The sequence below is a fragment of the Gallinula chloropus genome (assembly GCF_964237585.1).
Source record: "Gallinula chloropus genome assembly, chromosome: 5".
NCBI lineage: Eukaryota > Metazoa > Chordata > Aves > Gruiformes > Rallidae > Gallinula > Gallinula chloropus.
Genome location: NC_140090.1, coordinates 2,742,268 through 2,763,338, shown reverse-complemented (window position 1 = coordinate 2,763,338; position 21,071 = coordinate 2,742,268). Strand labels below are relative to the sequence as shown.

At 44.7% G+C, this 21,071-nt stretch overlaps 2 protein-coding genes across 4 annotated transcripts in view; one reads left to right on the top strand and one right to left on the bottom strand.

Annotated features, from left to right (window-relative positions):
* Positions 1-481: 481 nt before the first annotated feature.
* ORC4 (origin recognition complex subunit 4) lies at positions 482-20,600 on the bottom strand. Of its 3 annotated transcripts, XM_084265551.1 has the most exons (15): positions 19,818-19,865; positions 19,163-19,277; positions 18,299-18,367; positions 16,644-16,720; positions 15,127-15,217; positions 12,230-12,305; positions 11,749-11,834; positions 9,619-9,667; positions 8,996-9,147; positions 7,036-7,209; positions 6,446-6,532; positions 2,887-2,995; positions 1,584-1,679; positions 1,393-1,460; positions 482-792 (listed from the first exon to the last, which is right to left on the bottom strand). In XM_084265551.1, exons 3-15 carry the CDS (start codon positions 18,350-18,352, stop codon positions 604-606), a joined length of 1,308 nt encoding a protein of 435 aa, XP_084121677.1. In that variant the 5' UTR covers positions 18,353-18,367; positions 19,163-19,277; positions 19,818-19,865; the 3' UTR covers positions 482-603. The 3 variants fall into 3 exon arrangements, with proteins under 3 accessions (XP_084121677.1, XP_084121678.1, XP_084121679.1); XM_084265552.1 differs by lacking the exons at positions 19,163-19,277; positions 19,818-19,865 and adding an exon at positions 20,569-20,600; XM_084265553.1 differs by lacking the exon at positions 19,163-19,277 and having other exon boundaries at positions 19,818-19,870.
* The window catches only part of MBD5 (methyl-CpG binding domain protein 5), a 146,209-nt gene continuing 145,605 nt past the window's right edge, over positions 20,468-21,071 (top strand). The window contains exon 1 of the mRNA XM_084265550.1: positions 20,468-20,630. The gene's annotated coding sequence lies outside the window, so the exon portion shown is untranslated. The remainder of the gene's footprint in view (positions 20,631-21,071) is intronic.

The following is a 21,071-nucleotide window of genomic DNA, read 5'->3' as shown; positions in this document are numbered from 1 at the left end:
CTGCTCCAGCCCTTCCCACTCCCAAGGGGAAGGGTTCTGGCTCAGCACAGCCCCCTCCCACCAGCCACTGCTGAGCAGGGTCACACCCTTCTACCCCCCAGTTCCTCAGTGGTGCCACACCAAACCCCTGGCAGCTCCTAGGGCAGGACCAGGCTCACACTCAGACTGCCACTCCAGGGCAGCACGTACCTTCACACGGCTCCAGGGCAGCCAGTGGGCAGGTCCAGAGGTGTCCCTGCTGGGGGAAGGCTTACAGGAAGCTCACCCCACATTTGAGCTGCTGCCCTGGCCTGGCACCCAACTCCCTCTCCCTCTGAGACAGGGAAACTCCAGAGAGCTGTGATTGCTACAAAGGGGAAGCACCTTCCACCTGGAAGGGTTCAGGCTGAGCTAAGCTGACCCCACATTTCAGTCACTGCCACCAGGGGAGAACCACAGCACCCTTCTCAAACCAAATCCCAAACCAATCAGCAAAGCAACCTTCTTCCAGACATTTATTCCATCTAACACCCTGCTGCAGGCAAACAGGACAGCTCTGGGACTCCACAGATACCTCCAAAAGTCTGGGTGATGTAGAAAGTGACGTCCTAAGTTCCAGACAGTTCACAGCCAGCTGAGCGATGACTCTGCCCACTGCTTAACGTCCGTGGGGCAGTTGGGATACACCTGCAAGGCATCCATGATCTGGCCACTGTCCAGGAGCAGCTTCATGAACAGGTACTCGCGCTGCGTGCGTACGGATGGTCTCTCTATGGGTTTCACCAGCTCCAGCTGCAGTAAGTGCTCAAATGCCTAAGAATGAGAGGAAAACAACAAGGGAGTGGAAGGTGACATCACTCAGGGCTGTTCTGCTTGTTTTGGATGACCTAGGAGACGCTGCTCTGACAGAAACCTGCCATGTGCCACCTCAACAGACATTAAACCCCAACTCCATTTTACCTTTGCTGTTCTTCGTAAAGAAGCAGCCTTTGGAATCCAGTGTCTGTTTTGGGACATGATGGGAATGATGTTGTTGTGCTGGGATACAACCTGGAACAGTCTGTTCCACCACAGTTCCAGTTTAAGTGTAACTGAGAAAGGCTGAACAGAGGTTATGCAGCCCAGCTCTGACTACCAACCCTTAGGCTGAGCTCCTGAACTGCAAACCCCTGAGCCCCTGCCCAAAACCAGTACCAAACCCATCCAGGTGTAACTGTTTCCCAGCCTGGCACAGTCCAGGGATGACAGGAGGGGGTGGGAGGCAGCACCCAAACCCCCAGCCCCATGGCCTGCTCCAGGAGGCAGAGTCTAGGGCCCATTCTAGGGCTGTGTGTGAGTACCCAAACCTCTGCACTAGAAAAAGAGAACTCATCTAAACACTATTTAAAAGATGAAGTCACATTTCAGGCTTACCTTCATGACAACTGGCTTTTCAAAGTTGTACATACAATGCGCCTTCCGCTGTATGAACTTCTGGAATTCTGAGTCAGTAAGAGGGAGAGAAGAGTTACTGTGGGGAAATGAGGTGGTTTACAAGGTCAAAGGCTGTTACATGTAGCACAGGCACCCATGCAGTGCATGCACAGCTCCTGCATTTCTCTCACCATTGTAAATCATCTGGAAGTTAAACGGTTCTCCCTCATAAACATCATTTAAGTGTTTCATAGCTATTACTAGGCAGATTTCCAGGACAGACAAACCTAGAGGGAAAGACAAGAGCCCTAAATATTTCTCTTAAGCATTTCAGAAGCACAAGCAGTTCACATACTCCTTATTCCTCTATTTTCATATGCTGTCAGCCTCACATTTCTGTTGCATATCTTCCCAGTACAGAACAATTCCAGAACTGGAAAGACTCCATTGGACAGCATTTGTTTTCCAAATAACTGAAGCAGGAAGGAATAAGCTGCTTCCATCTAAAAGTGAGACATTTATGTACAAAGAAAAGCAAGTAGGGAATTTTCAGCAGCACCAAGACAATGCTCCTGGGCAGCAACTGGAGTTTGAAGAGGTGATTCCCTGTTCCAAGCTAAAGCAGCAATACAGCAGATTAGCTCAGATTAGCTCCACGGCACTAAGGAGAATTTGAGAACCACAGGGCCAAGCCAGAGCACAGCCTGCAAACTCCAGAAGCAGCAATGGGTAAGTTAGCTCACCCTGATCAGGTAAGTGGAGCTCCCTGGAACTAGATTTGGGCTCAGGATCAGTCCCAGAAGTTTGTTTCTTGTCTGCACAGTCCCAAAGCTCTTCCCAGGGAAAACCTAAGCCCAGTGCTCAGTCCATCCCATCTGCAGAGGTTCAGAAGGGGAGAAGCCCCAGATTCACAGAAGCAGCACACCCCAAACTAAGGAGTCAGAGCAGCAGCAACAGCAGCTCAGTTAAGGGTGGGTATGCATGTACCCCTCCAGCTCTGCAAGGACAGAGCTGGAGTGCACACTCAAACCTTACACAAACCCAAGCAGAGACAGCTGCACTTCAGGGGGTCCATTGCTACAGCTCCCAGCCAGCAAGTCTTCAGGATCCTCCAGTGCCCAGCTTTGGCCAGAGATCAGCACCTCCCCTTCCAAAGGACAGAACCGCTGCCCAGAGCAGTTCCCCTGCCCAGGACACTGGTGTTTTCCTCAGCTCTGGCTGCAGGACTGCACAACCTCCCTGGATGGAGAGCTCTAAGCCTGCACTGCACTGCCCAAGCTCCCTGCACAGCAGGATTTGCATCAACTATCCCCTAACTCAATCTCTAGTTTAGTCAGCCTTGTTATATCCACACTCAGGTGGGGAAGCAGAGGTGCTCCCTGTGCAGCTCACCCCAAGGGGGACACAGCATCCTGTAGTGTCCCTCACACCAGGACAATTTCAAGCACGTTCTGTTCTCCTAAAGAACATCTGGGGGGACCAGCCAAGCTTTACCATGTACAATGTTGGCTTTTGAGTCCGGTCTGTACTGCCTGCCGGCCTCCTGAAGGTCCGACGCGGTGATGAGTGGGTGTTGCACAGTAACATTACTTACAGCAAGCATCTAAAAATAAAGCAGAAGACATCTTTCAGTTAATTACTAATTAACCAGACAGAGTTTCCACTTGGAGATGGAATGCAGAACACCACATTTCCCCTGGAGTCACCTACTGGAAACACTAATGACTAAACCCTACACACAGTAGAGTCACACTGAGAACCTTGTCAATAGCTGGTAGCTACAACTACATCTTGCCAGGAAGGTTTTTCCAGGATTAAAACTTCAAAACCTCCTCACTAGAGGAGATAAACACTCATTAACTTGTTTATATTCATTTCAGAGGATTAGCATACTTCAGTGATAGCTCTAAGAATGACTTACAGCTATTTTTAAATGCAGCTTTGTAAGCAGAGCCACAGTGCACTCACACCACAGAGGTGGCTAAGAAAGGGTCTGAAGCCACCTCTCTGGTTACCAAACACGAGCTGTCCTGCCAGCACGGTGGCTGAAGCCTCACCCAGTCACAGCCAGGATCTTTAGCAACCTCTAAGCCTCACTGCCTGTGACATGAATACAAGTTAAGCAGTGGATGGTCAACTGAGCTCTCTGCCATGGCCCTTCCAAAGCTGCTCACTATCCACAAGGCTCTACACAGCTGTAGGCACACTGCCACAACAGTCACCTTTCTCTTTAGGGCTCTATCTGCCTCCTAAATGCTTTGTAGTTTAATATTCAACAACAGAAAAAGTGGCTCTCAGTGACTGTCAGTGATTGTTGCAGATCTGTGTGATGAAGAACTGTTCCCTTCATCAGTTTAATTGAAGTATTTCACTGTGAACATCCAATGCTCTCTGCTCCCAGTCTTTTTTCTAGTCCTCTCTTCTCTCCTTATAGACATAACTCAGCCTCAGAGAGTTGCATGATCATCCAAACTTCCAGAAGTATGGAATGAGGTTTTATACTACAAAGACTAAAAGGAATTCAGACAGGGAAAAGGGGAGGGGTAAAGAGATGACTGTCCCAAATCACTAACAGACAAGCAGAAGGGAAACAAGTAGAAGAAACACAGTAGCATCTCTTCTAAATCACTGCTTGCTCTGCTTCAGAGCTGGTGAGACTCGTGAGTAACAACAACTACACTGAACACAGCCCAGAGCACTGGGCATCCCCTGGATTACCAGGCTCAGGAGACACACCAGCCACATGAGAGGGCCCATGGGGAACCAGCATTTACCAACAGCACAGCTGGGTGCTGCCAGCTGAGCTGGGAGCTAACCCCACTTGTGTAAAAAACTGCTTGTTTTGCTTTGCTAATGAGCTCTACTCCTTCAATTCTTCCAAGGGTGTTGTACAGTACCATTTAGGGTGCTGCAACACAGAGCAGGTAGCAAGTGCCCACTGAAACCCAGGGTAAACAGCAAGAGCAGCTCCAGCTCTCAGCACCACCACGCTGCCCACCACAAAGCTGCTCTCACCAGCACCAGCACCAGACTCCTATAGATTTTCAAGAAAAATTAATCCATGCTTCAGGTGATGTAAGAGTCAGAGATGTGCCAGAATCTGTATTCTGTGCTTCTACAAGCAAGATGGCTTCAGAGTGAGAGAGTCTCTTTCTAAAGAGAGGGTGACCAAAGAGAGGACTCTGACCACGTTGGGTGTTTCAGAATTAGAGCAGGAAGCCTGTGATCCAGTTTTGGGAGTGGCTATAACCCAGCTGGCAGCACTGGAGTCCAGGGCAGCCCACCAGAGCTGAAGGTTTAAACCTGAATACCTGCACAGCACAAAATCAGCAGGGATGTTTAGGGGTCTTTTCACTCTGACAAAAGCACAAGGTATTTTAAGATGGTTAAGTAAGTGCTATTGATCTTCTCTAACAAATATTACCACGTTTATATTAACTGTGTTAAAAAACAGAAGAATTAAAAATGTTTTTAGAAGTCCCTCCAAGACAGCCTGAGCCCATGTTAGGCTTCAGCTTATTTCTTGTGATGAGAGGAAGTTTGCTGACAGCATTGCTTCCTACCTACTGAGTACCAAAGTTTGCCACAAGTCTTCCCTCAGAGTTACCAGGGAGGCACCAACCTAATTCTTCTCCAAGCAGGGAAGGAACTGGGAAATACTTTACTGAAAGAGTTGTCAGGGCCTGGAACAGGCTGCCCAGGGATGTGGTGGAGTCACCTTCTGGGTGTGTTTAAAAAAGGGTAGATGAGGTACTTAGGGCAACCAATGAGATGGTAGATGAGGTACTTAGGGCAACCAATACATCCAACCTTGTGATTCTGTGAAAGGCTGAAGCCACCAAGCAATATTCAGAAAGCTTCTTCACACCCCTGATGCCAGACAACGTGGTCATTCCAAAGATCACAACTAACTTCCATCTGGTATTTCTAGGGATTAGGAGCCTCAAGCTTCCAGCCCCTCAAGATTTAAAAGATTAAGATCACATTTCCTGGACTAGTGTGACACAGTGACAAACAAATTCAGGGCAGCTCCTGGGCTACCCAAATGGCTCAGTATATGAAACAAGCTCTGAAAAACACAAGTGGTGCCTGATCATACAGCCTGCAGAGTCTCCTCCTGCCTAAGGAGAAACTGGAAGTGATAGAAGAAGATAAAAACATTTCCTCTGTGTGAAGAACAAGTCTGCAGATATATGGGAACACTCTTACTGAAGAGGCATCCAGAAGCACCTAGTCCATAAATGCAAGTACTCTTTGCTCAGGAGCATCATAGCAAGAGCAGTGGTTTAGGAAGGAGCAGAAAGAGGGATGAAAACAACAAAAATTTTAGTCCTAAGTGATAGTTATTACAAATGCAGCACCATGTGCTTTTATATCAGCAGTACATATACACCTACACAGAGTTAATCAAAAGTAGCTCAAGAAACAGGCCAGGAACACAGACAACTCCCAACAGTGTCAGGAAGCCAAAGGAGAGAGCATAAGATGATGCAAGAATACAGTAAGAGATCATGGTAAAAAAAGAAAGTCACCAAAATTCATCAAACTTTGAAGACAGACATTGATGAGGGGTTGGTATAGTGAGAGATTTAGGAGAAGAAGGGGAATGGGATAATTGGCTGCAGCAGCAAACTTAAAGGTAGAAAAAGTAGATTTCAGTACAAGCAGTTTTCAGGATTCACCAGCAACCAAAATGAATCCCAGAAAGGAAAAATAAGTAGCTTGAAAGTATTTCACCTGCAGTTTTACCTTATAAGTGAAAAGACTTGGCAGAAGTTAAACACCAACAGCCCATTGCCACTTTAATTAAAGGGTACACCCTCAAAACATAACTGCTACAGAAGTTGCAGCTACTCAAATTCATTCATAAAGCACAGACTGGTGCAGCATGCAAGAAACCAGTACTGTCAAAACCCCACTCAAAGAGATGTTTCAAATGAAGCTCAGGCAGCTGGCTTCAAGCACACAGGAGGAGTTTACCAATTACTGTAAATCATGAAGGTTTTTTAATAGATATATACACACACACATATACACATGTTCCAGTACATACCAAGAGCAGGTGAAGAGAGCGCAGGTCTCTGGTGAAATGGAAGAGGTTCTGCAGCACGTTCTGCACAGTTTTATCACCTGAGAGACGCTAAAAAAACAACTGATATTTTAATCATCACAGCAAATCATTTCATGCTCACCTGAAAAAAACCCCACTGGTTAGCTACCTTGCCAAGAGAGCTTGGGTTATGCTTGGCAATACAAGCCCTCATGCCTAACCTTAACTTGCTGGTCTTTTGTGAGAGATTTAGCTGGGGAAGAACTGTTCACAAGGGCATGGAGCAGGAAGAAGAGGGGTGATGGTTTTAAACTCAACAAGGGGAGGTTTAGGTTGTGTATTAGGAAAAAACTCTTCACTATGAGGGTGGTAGATCACTGGCACGGGCTGCTCAGAGACGTAGTGGAAGCCCCATCCCTTACACATCCCTTGTTTCTGTAATTCATTAAGCTAAGATTCTTCATCACAATGATTTATTTCATATCAAATTCAAATAACAAAAGGAAACACTAATCTTAGGTAAAGGCTTAACACTTACAAGCTAGTCTTACTTTAGAAGTTTACTAAGACTATGTATAAAGAGCTTTAAATACCTGGACATTGTTATTCCACTTTTGTGCAAAAGACTCATCAGGAAATCCAGCAGGAAGAGAAAGCTGCTCCTTGAATATCTTAACGTATTGTTTAAAATCAAAGGAATTTGTCAAATATATCTGCTGGTGAGAGAACCTTGATTTTACTCTCTTCTCCAACAGCTCCAGGATATCCTTGTAAAAAAAAAAATAAAAAGATGATGAATTTGGTGCATTCTTTGTTACAGTGAAAACTACAAGAGAAAATACCAAGTAAATCACGTTAACAAGAAAGAATTATTTAATTTTCAGGCTTAAAATGTTCTAATAAGACCTTTGCTAATTATTATAATCGATGTGCCTTGAAATGCTGAACAACTAGCCATTTACCCAAGTCATGTGATGTGCTACATCATACAGGATAATTAGTTGCTAGGATACCCAGCAAAATTTCTCCATAGATTATGTAAATATTTCAGTTACTTAAGTCTGCTTTAAGATGTTTCAGCCTATCACAGCTCTAGACAAGTTGTCTGTTTGCTGTAGGTTGGCAGCTGTCAGTTCACATGCCTCTGTCAGACTGAGGGAAGTCAGCTTCTAAAACCCCACTAATAACAAAACACTTTAAGAGCCAATACTTATCTTCTAGGACTGTCACACAGAACTAACCAAGCCTGCCATCAAGTTGCTGGTTGAAGATATTAGAAAAGCTTAATTTTCTCAGAACGTGTAGCAAGAGACTAAGAGCAAAACCAAGCTCTGGGTGTCATCCCTTTAGAGCAGCACAGACCTGTTCCCCTACTCCATACCAGGGTGGAATGATTACATGCCTAGTTTCTAGGAATTTCAGGTGTGCCTTCTTGCTTCTTGTTTGTTGTGTGTTCGTTTTGGTGTTTGCACTAAAAACAAACCCCTCTAAGAACACTGAAATTCCTCACCAAAAAGACAGCAGTAAGAGTAGGGACACAACAATACAAAATATAAAGGCCCCTTTTGATGCAGAAGCTACACCCAACAGGAATCAAGGATTTAAAAAAGCCTCAGCAGCAAAAGCTATCAGCACAGACATAGCACAGCCTCTGAAGACTCTACCTTACACTCTAAAGCAGAGCAATATGGGGGGCTAAATAACAGGTGATGAGGGCAAAAGAAAACATTGTGATCTATTAAATCAACTCAAACTATTAACTTCCAGAAACTTACCAGCTAAATACCACTTAAACCAAACCAACCCTAGATTCAGGCTTTGATGATTTTAAATTATTGTTATTCTTGCCACAGCCCAGCTATCTGCATCACCAATGCAGTCTGAGAAAAACAGTAACATTTTTGCAGTGATTATTTCTCAGTAGACACATCATATTCCCACAGTTCCCTACAATGCCATTGTAAAAGTCACAGTAACTTTGACATGGATCCTAGATCCATTTTGAATGCTAATTTTATAGCTACCCTGCCCAAATTACTTCAAAAGAATCCCTTGTCCTTAGAACAAGGATTTAGACACTGCAGGTGAATGCAAGTGTGTTCTTACCAACTGCTGACCAAGGAACTGAAACGCCCAGGAGCCTCTCTGAAGAGTGAGCAATCAATAGTATAATATACAACAGCCACATGGAGAAATACTGATCTTCTGCAGAAGTATAGGGAAGTCCTCTCTCACCCAAGAAATGTATACCTGCTTCTTAAGCAGTAAAACTGAAGGATTTGCAGTTTTTTGGTCATCTAAGTTTGCTCTCAGCACAATTTATCCCTCCCACCTTCCTCCCCAGTTCATGTCAGAAGAAAAGAGAATGGAGAAAAGTCTCTCAGTAAATTAACCAAGGTTGCAGGAGTGGAGAAAACATTCCAACTAAGACAAAAGTCTCTTTCAAAGACCTAAATACTTTGAGTGAGAGAGTATTTTTTTGAATGAGAGTATTTCAAAGTATTTTAAAAATACTTTTTTGAATGAGAAGTGCTTTGAATGAGAATTTCTTACCTGCCTACATGTAAGGCCAATAACTGTTACTGGAGTTTGTGCTGACTGGGATACATCAAAGAGGTTGTAGAGCAGAGTCTGGTTCTTGTGATGAACAAACAAGTCGAATTCATCCAGTATAAACAAGATGGGGCAACTGCTAGTCCGATCTCCTGAGACAGCAAGTTTGGAAGTTAACATCAGCACCAGAGTTCCATCTCCACAACTCCCAGTGTTAACAGTTCATATCATTTCTTTTAGCTTTTCATTAAACACATGTAAGAGAAACACACTGAGAAGCTGGTAAGGTTTTGCAGCACTCTGCCATCATTTCTGGTTACAAGCAGATAGAATTTTATGGGTTGTGGGGGCCAAGGAGTGGGGAGTTAACCCCAATTTTTAATGGCTTCAACCTGGTTAAAAGCATTTGTCCTGCACAGCTGACCAGCACATGCAGGCCTTACACCATCAGTTCTGTTAGGCATCCATTAAGTATCATGTATTTTTGACATTATTTTCTAAGGATGACATATTTTGAGCTAGATTTCTTCATCCCACTTGTACAAGTATATGAGAAAACAAGTCTATGCTAACTTTGCAGTTAATTCACAGAGTTTCTCAGGACAGGGGCTGTCAGTGCTTACCTTTCTTCAGAGACTCAAGGAGGAACACAAGATTTTCAGCAAAACTGCCCTAAGCAGAGAAGACAAAAAAGATTCACAACTGTTCACTGTCATTCTCAGAATTGTGTAACTACATCAAGTTCAAGCACATAGTGAATCCCATTTCCTTCTAAAACCCTGCTTTCAAAACCAGCACATATTCATAAACACACAAGGTTACTTCCTAACTCCTTCAGGACAAGAAAACTGAGTTCTCTACATTGACCCACTTTTTTCACCCCCCTTGTCTGAAAACCCCAAACTAATCACTAATTTTTGCCTGCATGAGGCAATCAGAAAAATGCCTACCATAAGCTGAATTTACAAGTGGCTTTCTTTCCATAAATAGCTGCTGCACACTCCTTTTCCATCTACACACATGCAAAAACTGCCACCTAACGTGTTCTGCTGAGAATGATCAGCATACAGGGGTTTTTAATTTGCAGCCTTATTAGAGAGCATCAGAGTCATGACCAAATGATCAATTGGTACAACCATCCTGCTTCAACTACACACACATTTACACTCTGAAACACACAAGCTGTTAAGAGGGGAAATAACAGTAGCTGAAGACCACAAGCCCTATCAAAGGAGGTAGAAAAGACAATTTACTCTCTGAATGAGTTGCAGGAGCTAAGAAAGGGAAAGTTTCTATGGACAGAAGTAAGGATATTCCTGCAAATAAGTATGCTCCCATGTTCACAGGCCACTGAAGAGATTAGATGGCAAAGAGTTTAAAGTAGTACTCCAAAATAACTTAATGGGGGAAATTACAGCAGAATTAATTGCATTTAAGTCCTGTTCTGCCCCCAGCATTTTTGGTAGTGGAGCTGTGAACCTTGAAATGTTGCACTAGCTCCCTGTTGAAGAGACAGCTCATCCAAATGGCTATGGCTGAAATTAAATACTTGCTATCTCCTTTTGTTACTGCAGCTGTATTTGGGAAAAACTTAGCTCAGCATTAGAAAGGGTTTTCCATTCTCTATCTTTAGATAGGCTGTGCTTTGGTTTCTCTAAGGAGTGAGAGAATTCTGAGGGAATAAAGCCTAGTCACTATAATTTACATTTCATCTCTTATTCCACAGTGCCTCCTAACCTAGATCTCTGGTTTCTCTTAACTAAGGTAATAAGAACTTAAATCTTTAGCTTTCCAACCAATGAAAATAAACCTCATCTACTGAGATTTCACCTTTCTCCCATTTCATAATTCTTCTTTAGCTACTTGGATCAGTATTACACACGACTCACAACTACAAGAGCTTGTGACAATCCAAAGACCCTATCTAGGAGTAAAGAAGGCAGAGATGCTCCTTCTCTCATACCAGAAGATGGCCTCTCAAGAACAGTTCCTGAAGAACAGGCAACAACCAGGGGAGCTCAAATCATCAGCCCAACTTCAACATTCAAATGAATGAAATTTCATCTGAAGCTCCTCAGTTATTTTCCTTCTTGCTGACTTTAGTACTAACAGAAATGAGTTTCCTCCCTTTAGGAAAAGGTCAAGAGAAGCAGTATTTTTAACAGAAATCCTATGCAAAATGAAGAAGCCTGTATAAGATTTCCCTATGAATTAGGACAGTTTTCAAATATACTAAAAGATACTGCTTTTTGGCTGAACAGCTTGCTTACTCTTTGTCTTGAAAATTACAGCTGATGTTTCCAGAGTACTGCACTCCTCTGAACACAGTCTCTTTGGAATGCTTAATTTGTTTCATTTAGAGGCCTGATGTAAATTTTAAGGGAGCCTTTCCATTCTTCCTCCTCCTCCAAAGCAAACTTCACTTTTTTTTATAAACTATCAGGTTGCACTAACACTCCTCAACCAGACAACTGTTCAGCACTCCCATGGAATACAAGTATCTGTTGGCAGGCTGGAACTGTTTATAAACCAGAGACTCCACAGGTAAACACTGCCACAGTTCACTACTGCCATCAATTATTAAATCTCTTAAAAGAAAAAGCCTTGAGAAAGCTGAGCAGCCCATGGGAATTTTGCTAATAAACCTCTCAAGAGTCCATTCAGTCTCAACAAGCTGCACTCTGTAAGGCCTGTTTTGTGGGCAGGGGTGTTTGAGGGACACATGCTGTGAGTATACTTGAGTTGACACTTACAAACACTTTATCCCCAACCACGTTTTCCAGACGCAACTGCCTGGTGATCTCCTTCAGGGCCACTTTGTCATTAGTCTGCAGAAGCCCTGCAAGAAAATCAGTTTTCATTACAAGCTGGCAGCTCTTCAGTCCAAGAGGTCATGTCTGTAGCCACCAGAAACTTATCCAGAAACATCTCTGCATTTCCAGCCTTACAAAGTTAGGCCTTCTTTATGTATTAAGAGCAGACAGTAAATTTCCATATGTAATAAGTTAATTTGTGAAGGAATTTTTTAAAGTAACTGATTTTTAACATTTTGAAAGGTCACTAGAAGCACACAAGTTCTCTTTCTAGAAAGAGATACAAAGAAAGAAAGGAGCTCACAAACATGTCCATAACTGAGACTAGATTACAACTACTGAGCCCAAAACTTCTGTTCAGTACATACAACATAACACAACAGAATGTAACAAATCACTTGAAGAACACTGGATTACTTGCCATTTAGATGAACTGTCAAGAGGACCTCTCTGACCTCCTTCATTTCCATTAACTCTTTTAAGACACGATTTAATAACTAAGGAATAGAAAAAAAAACAAGCTAGAATTTCTTTAAAAGATCAGTGTACAAACAGGCATCATCAGATAGGAAACAGTGTTTCCAATTACACAACATTGGTTTTGAGTTTTTTCAAGACTAAAATACTAAACAGACAACTTCACACTCAGTATTATGATGAACAATTATATTTCTCATTCTGCTGAGTTATTAAAGGAATACAAAAATAACTCCAATACTTCATAGGCATTACATTTCTGAGGCAATATCTGAGGCTTTTACCTTAACCAAAAAAAAGCTTAGAGAGTTTGGCAGGTGACAGAATTTGTCTCTTGAGTTGGGACAGTATTCAGCTTCATCAGGTGCTGTAGCAAAAAATCTTTCCTTTGAATCTTTAAAGACATTCTTTGCACCTTCAAGTTAAGAAGCATCAGACAGAACTGAATTGCAAATAATTATATCAACTATTGCTTATAAGAAGTAGGGGTCCCAAATTTACAGTCCATCAAGAACTTCCTGGTAGAAGTCGTGGGGAATTTGTATTAAAATATGTAGAAGTAGATGAAATGTGAATTTTTCATTGATTTTTTTTTTTTTGCTTGTGCCTACTCAGTTGAGAACCTGAAGTTCCCATCCCTGTGTGCATATACACACTTATATATATGCTCACAATACTCTTGTTCCCAGAAGTCCTTTTTCAGAACCAACACCTTTCATTTGATGTAGAGTAAGAAAATCATTCACTTCTCATCCATGTTTTGCTTATATTCTGGCCCATGTAGAGAGGTCCATGCTGGAGCAGGTTTGCTGGGGCATTTGTGACCCCATGAGGGACTGTGCTGGAACAGTCTGGTCCTGAAGACCTGCACCCCATGGAAGCCACACTGGGGCAATTAATGAAGAGCTGAAGCCCCCAGAGCAAGGTCTCATAGTGAATAAGTTCATGTAGGACTGTCCCCCATGAGTGGGATGGCACACTGGAGCCAGGGAAGAGTGTGAGGAACCCTCTCCCTGAGGAGAGGAGCAAGCAGTGACAACTCAAAACCCCCACTCCCTGCCCTCCCCAGTGTCACTTTGGGGGGGGCAGCAGGGAGAGAAATCATGAATAAAGTTGAGCCCAGAAAGGAAGAAGGGGCAGGTGTTTTAAGATTCAGTTTTATTTCTCATTATCCTACTCTGTGTTGACTGGGCAATGAATTAGAAGGATTTTATTCCATGCTGAGTCTATTGTACCTGTGACATTAATTGTCTCTCCTTGTCCTTATCTCAACTGGAAACCTCTCATTTTATATCTTCTCCCCTGTCCAGCTGAGGAGGGCAGTGACAGAACAGCTTTGGTCAGCATCTGGCCTCCAGCCAGGGTCAACCTATCACATACAGTTAGACTCCTACTACAGGTGCCAATATTTACTAGACCCTTGGAAAAACAAGGCTTATTCCTTTGGCTTCTCAATTTTTATGCCGAATAAGCAGATGCCATCCATTCTGGTTAGCCCCTTATCCACTAATCTCTGTACCTTGAAAATAATTATTGCAAATACATAAAACCTATTTTCTGCACTGTGAATGCATATGTGGCTTACAAATTGTAAGTTTAAGTAAGGAAAAATAAACTCCACTACAAGACTAGGAAGAAGGGAAGAGGCAACATTTGCCAGTGGTTTGTCAACTCTCTCCCCACAGCCATTCCATAGTATTTTGGTAATTACCCCTCTTCTGAGCCATTACAGGTAACAGAAGGTAAGGATACTGACTGCTGTTGAAATGCAAAACAAGGAAGCTATCAACTAATTGGCAGAATGATTGCTGTCAGCTGTATTGTGGATATTTTTACCATCTATTAAGTCCTTTATATTCAGCTGTGTTTAAAAGCTGGAAGGCTGCTTGCTTGCACACTTGGGAAGACTTCTGAAGTCATCAGTGTGCTCTTTTAACCTTGAATACTTTTTGCAGTAACAGATAATCTATTTGTATATTATATACTCATGTAAATGTAGATTTAAGTGTTTGCATAATATTAAAGTACAGAACAGTTCAGTTTTATGTCATCCCTTCACATACCTCAGCTAAAGAGAGTTCCTTTAAAACACTGAACTACCAGTGTTCTGCCTCCTAGGAATTTAGGTGGCAATGTTCTCTGATGTGTTTAAATCAGGATTAAGATTCCTTACCATTCCCTACACAAACAGCTACATATCAATCCACCCCTCAGTCTACTCCCTTTACAGTTTTTGGATGCCTTTCAATCATTTCTAGAGCAGAGGCCCAACCACACCAGCAGGTTACAAAACATCCTGTTAGTTGCAAAGATGGAACTCTTCTGTTGGGAGAGCCATCCCAGAACTGATGTGGGAGAAATGCTGAAAGAAGGCAGAATCTATGATGTGGGCAGATCACTGAACAACTGCAACTTGTTCTAATCAAACTGCTTCCACTTTACATGCTTTGGGTACCTGGAGCACATCATGAAACCTGGTGAAGACACACAAAGAATTCCAAACCCACACATACTTCTGCAAGTCATTGTGAGGATGGGCAGGTCCATGTTTCTGTCAGCTGCACATGAAGTTATTCTGTTTTACAACATTACTAAAACCTCAGCAGTTGAAAACTTCCAGAAGACTGCTAGGAAACCAACTTCTCCACATCGTTATTCAACAGAATTACCTCATAAGAAGCCCTGGAATGTTTTGAGATTCTATGTAAACAATTTTCAAGTCTCTCTTTAAAACCAGAGATGAAAATTCAGCTCCAAAAGCTCCCAGAGCTTCAGCATGAGGTAGTTAACCTCACTGAAGTGGAAGTCTTTTAACATAAAAGTTTTAATACAGGTTTGTACCGTCGTCTTTCCTGATCCTCGGGCTCCAACAATGAGGGCAGAATTGCTTTCTCCATAAATTGCAGTTCTTTTCAGCAGGCCCAGCAGATTTCTGTGTTGACAACAGCAACAGGTTAAAACTTTTAAGCCAGACAGCAAACGACTATGGAAAAGTCAAAGAGTCTTTAGAATGTAAAACTTGATACATTGCAGCTTGCTCTCAGAACAGGCAAAATGCAATGAAGTACAAAAAGTCTGAGTGATTAAATCTCTTAAAATATTTTAAAATATTAAAAAATGCAGAAGTTGAGTATCATTAAGACAGGGTTCTACAATCCTCCACCATGGAAGGACAACCTTCCATGACTTGTTACTTTACAAAACAAAAGGAAGATTGCTCTGTGTGGTACCACTATAGCTCACAAAAAAGGAAGACTGATAAACATGTTGAAGGAAGACCTTAACACCAGTTAAAAAAAAAATCATCTAGCAGAATATACTCATTTTGAGAACCTTCAAAAAGCTGATTGTATACTAAATTTAGGCACTCAAAGCTTGTCAACAGCAACAGCAATACTGTGCTTCAAGTTTGTATTCTATTCTCACCCAAAAGAAGGAACAAAAACCTATTATAATTTATCTTCAAATAGATGTATCACCTACTATCACATTTAAAGTGCTTACAAAAACTAGTAACATTTCCAATTCTCAAGTTGCAATGCATACATTTAATATGCTTTTTTTACTTAAAATTTTGACATGTAATTGCTTCTAGAGGAGTGATACAGTCATCAAGGAACAGCTGCAGCAAATGCATGTGGGTTTGTTCACTATTTGAGAGGTAGCTATACTCAGGAGCCCTGATACACCTTGGGAAAGAAAAACCAGGAGTTGGGAAGCTCATCAGGTTTTCTCTCCCATATAATTCATCAATGATGGCTAATTAGGTAGAAAGTCCGTAGACTGTTTTTCAGAGTTCAAATATAAAGAGTGGAGGGCTTGTTTTGTAGAACACTAACATCATAGAAATAGATTTTCTCACAGCAGTGAGCACGTTCATGTGAGATTTTTTAGTAACAGAAATGTTATTTTCCTTCCTGTAAGGGAAAGGAAACTCAGGCTCCATCAGGTGATTCAATCTGCAAAAGTTACTTTTGGAAAATTGATTGAAACAAGTTCTTTACATACATGTTTGTTACTTTCAGAATTTAACCTGCATCTGTAAAAGTATCACAGTAAGTCCATTCTTCCTAACTTTAATTCCTTACCTGGATTGCCCCAAGAAACAGGTTGGGTTTAAATATGGTATCTACTTCAAGAAACACCACGTTGACATTAAGCATTTACTTTTAACACAGCATATCAACAAACAAGAGGAAACTTAAAACCCAAGGCAAGTGATTTTTAGCAGCAACACACTGAAAAGTCATTTAAGTCTGTCTAATTTCAGAAAACAGAGGCAGGAGACAATTCTGACTTCAGCTGATTATTTTTCTACTGTGGTTAAAATAGATTAATATTTGAGTCTGCTCACTCACCTGTACTGTTGGTCAACCCCAAAAAGTTTTCCAGTAGCATAATGGCAACAGAATCTTTCACGTAGAATTTTCTGCACCTGCAGATATAACACAAGGCAGAAAGACTGCTTGGCACTTGAAGCACCAGAATATATCAGTAACATAACAAATGTAATAAAATAATAGTAAAATAAGTATATTTCTGTGGTCAGAAGTAAGATTTGTCATCAACAAAGAACAAAGTTACAGTAGGCAGAATAGTTAACAGAACCTTTTGTAGCAGAAAAGAGAAAATTCAATTAAATGATTGCACACACATCTTTGGTCCCTCCTGCTAGTTTCTCTCCATCACCCCCAAAGGGATGTTATACGTGTTACCAAAATTAGGTCAGTAGTTCACCTAACTCATAGCTCTAAATTATTATGTAATACAGGCAAGAAAACATTTACTAGCTGACTTCCATAAAAAATAACCCACTTCGTCACTACCCCGAATCCTCAGTGAATACACTACTTGCACCACTTGCAACAGCCTACTGCCTTCACACATTAGAAGTATCAAATTTACAGTTCCTTTAAAAAATAAAATGGACTCTTAAACTGAGGTCATCTTCATTTCTGCTGAAATAACTGAGCATGATGCTCTACTCCAGGTAAACATATACTGAGGCAACACTGCAGCACAAGTGAGTTGCATTCCTTTCATCTCAGCTAGCAGTTATTCCTTCACACCTGTTTCAGCTGACCAGTCACTGCCCTGGGTTGCACAGGCTTTTAGCACCTTGAAAATAAAGTCACCTTCTATCAGGTAGCTCATTTACAATGGAATCATCACCACCAGCTCTAGATGTATTTATTTTTAAACCAACAACATGGTTGCACCTTTGTGAAGTACTCCTCAGAACATCTAAATAATGGACTCAAGAACAAAAGACACCTATTTTTTAATAATTCCACTTAATTAAAGGAATTATTTTTGATGAGTTGTACAAGTCTATGTGATTTTTCAGTTACTTTTTCTTGTGCTGATGTCTTACTGATTTAACTTCCAGTTTTATTATGTTTTAATGAGTGATCTAAACAGTCAATGTTGTCCATTCAAAAGTGAAAAGTTTTCCTCCTATAAAAGGCTTTTTCAGGTAAATGAAAATTAAAATACAGGACATCAGAGTAAATTCACTACAATACCCATCAGCGTGTAAGTAACCACTTTGGAAAAAGAGTAATAAAGCTTAAAAAAGCCCCCAACAAACCCTGAAAACTGATTTGCCAGCTGCTGTCCTACCTAACTTAGGTTAGGTCAGGCTCTTAAAAAAGTCACCTAGATCCTGGTTCACCCTACAAACTGAAAGGCAGAGAAAACCATTAGGCAAAAACAGATTTATGTGAATCTGTTGCCACAAACAGCCATAAAAGCACAAGACCACCTGTTGCCAGTTTTATTAAGATTCCAATAAGTAGACCATTCCTGTAACAGTTGAAGGAAGCAAACATCAGGTGAGAAGCTGAAAGATACACAGAACGTAAACACAAAACCTTTTTATAGCCCCAGGAATTATATCAAGTTCCTGTACATGCCTTTTTAACTGGTCTGGCAAAAAGCTATAGAATTACATAGACAGCAAAGGATAGGAAAGTTTCATAACTTAAAAGCAGCTAATAAAGATGTTACCAACCTGTGAAATGCATTCTCCATTGGTTTCAATAGTCCTTTGCCTACGTCTGCTCATCGTGGCAGATTTCACCTTTAAAGAAGAAAGGGAATACAAGGGTTATACTAGACTACTGTCCTGCAAATAATCTACTGAGAAGTTAGCAAGCTAAATTTAGCAGAGCAAACACAACACTGTTGCTCATTTGTAAGAGTTTAAGTTGCAGTGAATATCTTTTCTGAACTGATAAAAACAGTAGTTATCTTGCTAGCAAGGGAAAAATCAGCTCTGAAACATTTTTAATTGATTTCTGAGTAGATGAAAACCACGTTTACATAGAACTCCTGAACAACATTTGCTTTTGGGTGCTTTCCAATGCAACACAACAGAAGTTTTTCTTCAAGTTTTTTCTAGCAACTTCTCAACAGCAATGATGAGACTCAGAAGTCTGCGAGCATCACACCCAAGTTCCACGAAGGCATCACAGCCACGCACCAGCCCTTCTCACAGAGAACCCAGAGGGGCACAGCTCAAGCATTTAGTTTTCTGATCTATTACCTTGAACCACAAAAATCAACGTCCTGCAAGTTGAACCAAGTGATGTTTGTACACATCCTCCTCTGATCAACTGCTAAGTTTAATCCCTTCATTCTAATTGCCTGGAAGATAACTTGAATCAATGTATTTATCTTTCAGCAGCTAGAAGAAGCTACAGGCACGCGGTGTTAAGTGAGGGATACCCAAGTTTTTAAAGCAACCATGCTCACACCGGTGCAGCTTGTAATAAACACCACAGCGCCTCTCTGCATCAGCAGCACGAGTACAGAACAGCTCCCCTTTCCTGTGCTAACAGAAAGCCTCCGAGACTCGCTCCGCAGCAGTTCATACTTATTCCAGCACAGCCCTTTCCTTCTTCTCCCGGTTTTGCTCCTTCTGCAACGAGGCCAGCGCCGGTCAGTCCTGTAGCACGGGGGGGTTGGGCTGCAGAGGCCGAGACCGGCTCCTAAAACACCCGACAGACAAAGCAATCGCTAGGGGAGCCGGTAGGAAGGCGTGCGAGGCACGGGAACACGGCGCCGGAGCCCCTTGGGTAACAACAACGCTGCCGGGCGAGGAGCGCGCCCGTTCCCGGTGCTTATCCGGGACTGAAACTCAGACCGAAGCACCGCAGCTGACTGGAAAATCCCCTCTCCCCCCCCAACCCCCCCCCACAGAGCCGCGCCGAAGGCCTCGCAGGCTGCCAGGGGGAGGCGCCGCTCCCGCCGCGACCCCCGCGCTGAGGCGGCAGCTCTTGGGCCTCCAGAGACACCGCGGCGAGGCTGCTGGGAGACGGGGTGAGGAAAGGGGTCGAGAGGAGGGACAAGCATCACCCGTTACCTTCCTCGCGAGCCAAGCCCCGCAGGAGCCGCGGGGCTGTCAGAACTCGGAGAGAGCGGGCACACGCCCCGCTCCTCCCGGCGCTACCCCACGGCGGGAGCGCCCGGCCGAGGCGGCGAGCGGCGCAGCCCGGCTCCCCCTTCACTCCCGCCCGCCGCTCCCTCACCTGAGGCAGCAGCCGCCTCACAGCCGCCGCCCGCGCGCCCGCCCAGGCGCCGCGCTCCCGGCAGCCCCCGCGCCGCAGCGCCCCGCCCCCTCACGTGACAGCGGGGCCTCAACCTCTTCCCCCCCCCCTTCCTCCTCCTCTCTCCCGCCCAGCCGCCCCTTCACTTCCGCCCCGACCCTCCCCACCACTTCCTTCCGCCCCGCAGCCGGAACTCCTTCCGGGTGCGCGCGGCGCGCGCGGCCCTGTGGGAAGGCACGTCCCTCCCTCTTCCATCCCCCCCCCCCCCCGCGGCCTCCCGAGCTCCCCCGGGGCGCATGCGCAGTGGCTGCCTCCCCTCTTCCTCCCCGGCAGCGCCGGAGCCCCAGCAGCCGGAGCAGCAGCAGCAGCTGATGATGAGGAGCGCGGGGGGGGGCGGGGGGGCCCGTTATTTATACCATTAAAGGGACAGGGCGCTAATTCCGCTCGGCATCGGCGCGGGGGCGGGGGGCCGGTGCTAGGCGCCCCGAGTTTCTCCCCCCACCCCCCCCCACCCCCCAAGCCCCGCCGGAGGAGCCCGGGGAGTTTCTTCTCCCTTCCCTTCCCCCCCCCCCCCTCCCTCTCCCCTTCCCTTCCCTCCCCTTCCCCCGCCGCGGCCGTCGGCGGAGGGAGAGCGAACCCGAGAGGCGGCCCCGGCGGGAGGCACCTCGGCGGGGGAGCGGCAGGCAGTTGGGCAGCCCCCACCCCCCGCGCTCCCCTCCTCCCCCTTTATTACCCTTTGTGTGCGTCTCCGCCTGCGCCGCTCCGGGGCCGGCCGGGCGCCGGGGGGCCGCTGAGGTGAGTGCGGGGCGGCGGCGGGGCGGAGGGGAGGGGGGGTGTGTGGGGGGGGAAGCGGCGGCGGGGCCGCCCGCTTGTTTACCTCAGGGAGGGAGCGGGAGGGGGGGCCCGGCGCTCGGCCGCGCTGGGCCGCGGGCGGCGGGGAGGGGGCGCCGGGCGCCCGCCTGTCACTTTCTGCCCCCTCTCAGCGCCGGGGGCTTCCCCCCCCCCAGCCCCCCCCCGGCACAGTCCTGACGGAGCTTTGTTATCGCTGGGGAACGGGTGATGCTCCGGCCCCGGCCGCCTTCCTTTCCTCGCCGCCCCGGGGGGTGGTTGTTCGGGCCCCCCCTCCTCGGGTCTGTGGGGTTTTGGGGAGGGTGTGAGGGGGGGAAGGGGGGGTGTAAACGTCGGCGGGGGCGGCCTTCGGCTGAAGGCGCCGTGTTGTGGGGGGGAAACTTCGGG